The sequence below is a fragment of the Nanorana parkeri genome, unplaced genomic scaffold, assembly GCF_000935625.1.
Source record: "Nanorana parkeri isolate BGI_ZX_2015 unplaced genomic scaffold, ASM93562v1 scaffold4888, whole genome shotgun sequence".
In the NCBI taxonomy this organism is placed as follows: Eukaryota; Metazoa; Chordata; class Amphibia; order Anura; family Dicroglossidae; genus Nanorana; species Nanorana parkeri.
The window spans coordinates 2,737-7,182 of NW_017311148.1; the positions used below are offsets into that span (position 1 = coordinate 2,737).

At 51.3% G+C, this 4,446-nt stretch overlaps 1 protein-coding gene across 1 annotated transcript in view; it reads right to left on the bottom strand.

Moving 5' to 3' along the window:
• The window catches only part of HP1BP3 (heterochromatin protein 1 binding protein 3), a gene marked incomplete at its 5' end in the record, with an annotated part of 6,862 nt that extends 2,531 nt beyond the window's left edge, over nt 1–4,331 (bottom strand). The window contains 7 exon segments of the mRNA XM_018575813.1: nt 153–448; nt 607–697; nt 2,749–2,903; nt 3,091–3,183; nt 3,280–3,423; nt 3,770–3,932; nt 4,153–4,331. Of these exon segments, the coding sequence (XP_018431315.1) occupies nt 153–448; nt 607–697; nt 2,749–2,903; nt 3,091–3,183; nt 3,280–3,423; nt 3,770–3,932; nt 4,153–4,331 (1,121 nt within the window).
• Nucleotides 4,332–4,446: the final 115 nt, after the last annotated feature.

The following is a 4,446-nucleotide window of genomic DNA, read 5'->3' on the forward strand; positions in this document are numbered from 1 at the left end:
CCCCCCCACCTCCCCCCCCCCCCCCTCAGTCCTGCCCCTCCCCCTCCATTAACTATGGCCCCTCCCCTCAGCACAGCTCCTCCCCCCTCAGCACAGCTCCTCCCACCTTACATCAGAGAGCAGCACATCATCCTGTAGACAGAGGCACGCACCTTGGGTAATACGGGAAGCTGAGCTGATAGGTGCCACTGAAGCCTTTCCCGGAGATCTGATCCATCCAGCCGTTCTTCTCGCACTTCTGCAACGTTCTCTTCAGCAGGTGAACTGGAGGAGGAAGCACACGCTCACCCTGGAAGCTGGAGTTGACTCCGGGATGGTTCTCCAGGACGTACTTCTTGATGGCCGTGGTGGAGCAGGTTTTGGGCTCATTCATGGCTGTGATGGCAGATAAGATGGCGTCCTCGAATCCCCCGCCACTGAGGAGAGGCTTATCTCCGGCCCGCTTCAGCTGTGCCAACAGAGATCAGTCAGAGTTAGTGCGCTCTCAGGATTCAGAAAGATGGCGACCACCATTGTGACGTATATTACCCCCCTCCCCTCCCCCGTCTACAGGAGATAGAACACAAACTTTCCACCAAACATGACCCCGCCCCCTCCCCTCCTTACCTGGAATGTTCCGGAAGCCCCTTTTCCTGTGATCTGCTCCAGCTGCCCCTTCTCCACGGCCCTCTGCAGAGCGTTCTTCAGCATCTGAGGCCTGCGAGACAAAACCCGGGTCACAGCTCATCAACGGAACCGCCCCATCCTACCTGATCAACGGAACCGCCAGAACCCCCAAATGTCATGGTCATACCGTATACGCCCCATATATGGTCATGCTATACACACCCCATATATGGTCATACCATACACACCCCATATATGGTCATGCTATACACACCCCATATATGGTCATACCATACACACCCCATATATGGTCATACCATACACACCCCATATATGGTCATGCTATACACACCCCATATATGGTCATACCATACACACCCCATATATGGTCATGCTATACACACCCCATATATGGTCATACCATACACACCCCATATATGGTCATGCTATACACACCCCATATATGGTCATACCATACACACCCCATATATGGTCATGCTATACACACCCCATATATGGTCATACCATACACACCCCATATATGGTCATGCTATACACACCCCATATATGGTCATACCATACACACCCCATATATGGTCATGCTATACACACCCCATATATGGTCATACCATACACACCCCATATATGGTCATGCTATACACACCCCATATATGGTCATGCTATACACACCCCATATATGGTCATACCATACACACCCCATATATGGTCATACCATACACACCCCATATATGGTCATACCATACACACCCCATATATGGTCATACCATACACACCCCATATATGGTCATACCATACACACCCCATATATGGTCATACCATACACACCCCATATATGGTCATACCATACACACCCCATATATGGTCATACCATACACACCCCATATATGGTCATACCATACACACCCCATATATGGTCATACCATACACACCCCATATATGGTCATACCATACACACCCCATATATGGTCATACCATACACACCCCATATATGGTCATACCATACACACCCCATATATGGTCATACCATACACACCCCATATATGGTCATACCATACACACCCCATATATGGTCATACCATACACACCCCATATATGGTCATACCATACACACCCCATATATGGTCATACCATACACACCCCATATATGGTCATACCATACACACCCCATATATGGTCATACCATACACACCCCATATATGGTCATACCATACACACCCCATATATGGTCATACCATACACACCCCATATATGGTCATACCATACACACCCCATATATGGTCATACCATACACACCCCATATATGGTCATACCATACACACCCCATATATGGTCATGCTATACACACCCCATATATGGTCATACCATACACACCCCATATATGGTCATGCTATACACACCCCATATATGGTCATACCATACACACCCCATATATGGTCATGCTATACACACCCCATATATGGTCATACCATACACACCCCATATATGGTCATGCTATACACACCCCATATATGGTCATACCATACACACCCCATATATGGTCATGCTATACACACCCCATATATGGTCATACCATACACACCCCATATATGGTCATGCTATACACACCCCATATATGGTCATACCATACACACCCCATATATGGTCATGCTATACACACCCCATATATGGTCATACCATACACACCCCATATATGGTCATGCTATACACACCCCATATATGGTCATACCATACACACCCCATATATGGTCATACCATACACACCCCATATATGGTCATACCATACACACCCCATATATGGTCATACCATACACACCCCATATATGGTCATGCTATACACACCCCATATATGGTCATACCATACACACCCCATATATGGTCATGCTATACGTGCACACCCTATATATGGTCATGCTATACGTGCACACCCCATATATGGTCATACCGGACACACCCCATATATGGTCATGCTATACGTACACACCCCATATATGGTCATGCTATACGTACGCACCCCATATATGGTCATACCGGACACACCGCATATATGGTCATACTGGACGCACCCCATACATGTCATGCTATACGTACGCACCCCATACATGTCATGCTATACGTACGCACCTGACGTCCACTTTGAGCTTGGGGTAATACTGGGAGACGTATTTCTTGATGAGGCTGTACGAGGCTTCTTTGGGCTCACACAGCCGGGTGAACGCCAGGGGTAAGATGTCCTCCAGCTTGACGTTGATCTGGTCTCCTGCTGTGGATCCGCCTCTCTAGAAGGGGAGGAGCAGACAAGAGTGGTCACCGTACGGCGGGGGGATGTCCGTCTGTCACAATCGGCGCGGCGGCAACGCGGCCACAAACATTCACAATCAGCGCGGCGGCAACGCGGCCACAAACATTCACAATCAGCGCGGCGGCAACGCGGCCACAAACATTCACAATCAGCGCGGCGGCAACGCGGCCACAAACCTTTCTGTCTCGGGATTTTGGCGCCGATTTTCCAGAATTTGACACGACGACGAAGCTGCCGGACGCTCCTTTCCCCTTCACCTGAAACACAGGAAGATGATGTCACAGCCTGAGACGTGATGTCACGGAGCTCTGACCAATCAGAAGACGTCAGGAAGGAGATAGAATACACCTCACCTGGCGGATGGCCCCCCTCTGGAGCTCCCGTTTCAGGGCTTGTTTCAGCAGGAAGCCCCGCCTCTCCAGCTCCAGTGACGGGTACTTGTTGATGATATATTTTCGGATGGCCACCACGGAGGCGCCGGACTTCTGGAAACACGCCTGCGTGAGGAGAGCGGAGATGAGCTGGGGGGGCCGCCCTCTAGTGGACATAGATAGTACCACAGAGTATCGGGGGGGGGGGCCAAGCGAACCACCGACCCCATCACTGTTAAAAACTGCACATCACTGTGAATGTGAAGAAGTCACGCGCATGGAGCGTCACAACATGGCGACGTTTCAGAGCCACTCGGGTCCCTTCTTCAGACTTCTTTACATTGACTCTATGGTTTACTGACACAGGAAGTGACGCACCTCCGAGTGTTACCGCCACTTCCTGTGTGCGTCTGGGGTTCCCCAATCTGTATCGGCCCCCGACCCATATCATCAGCAAGAAACCATCACCGACCTTTATGGCCTCAGTCAGAATGGCGTCCATCTTGGGGCGGGACGCAGAGGAGGCGTGCGTCTGTTTCTGGGCCCGGGCCCTCTGATTGGCGGAGAGCGTGGCCCACGCTGGAATGGTCTTCTTCACCTTCTTCTCCTTCTCCTTTTACTGTTCCTTCTCCCCACTGCAAGATACCCGGCCCATGAGTCCCCCATGACACCGCTGCCCCCCCCCATCATACCCTCCATACCCCCCATCGTACCCTATATACCCCCAATCGTACCCTATATACCCCCCATCGTACCCTATATACCCCCCATCGTACCCTATATACCCCCCATCGTACCCTATATACCCCCCATCGTACCCTATATACCCCCCATACCCTCGATGGGCCGGCTTACTTTTTCTTGTCCTCCTCCGTCACTGGGCCGTCGGTCTTCTTCTCCTCGTCGGTTTCGGCCTCTTTTGGTTGCTCGGTCTCGCTGGAAGTGGCCGGAGGAGTCTCGGTCTCCTGCTCCTCTCCGGTGGAAGCCGACTCTTCTGAGCTGGCGTCAGGCTCTGAGGGGGGAGGAGTCACGTGCTGAGCAGGAGAGACGCATGGCAAACGCATTCACCCGTTCATACCCAGCTGTGATGCACGGTGCGCATGGGCCGACATTCCCCGCACATTCACCACCCAACCTGTACAACGGCCG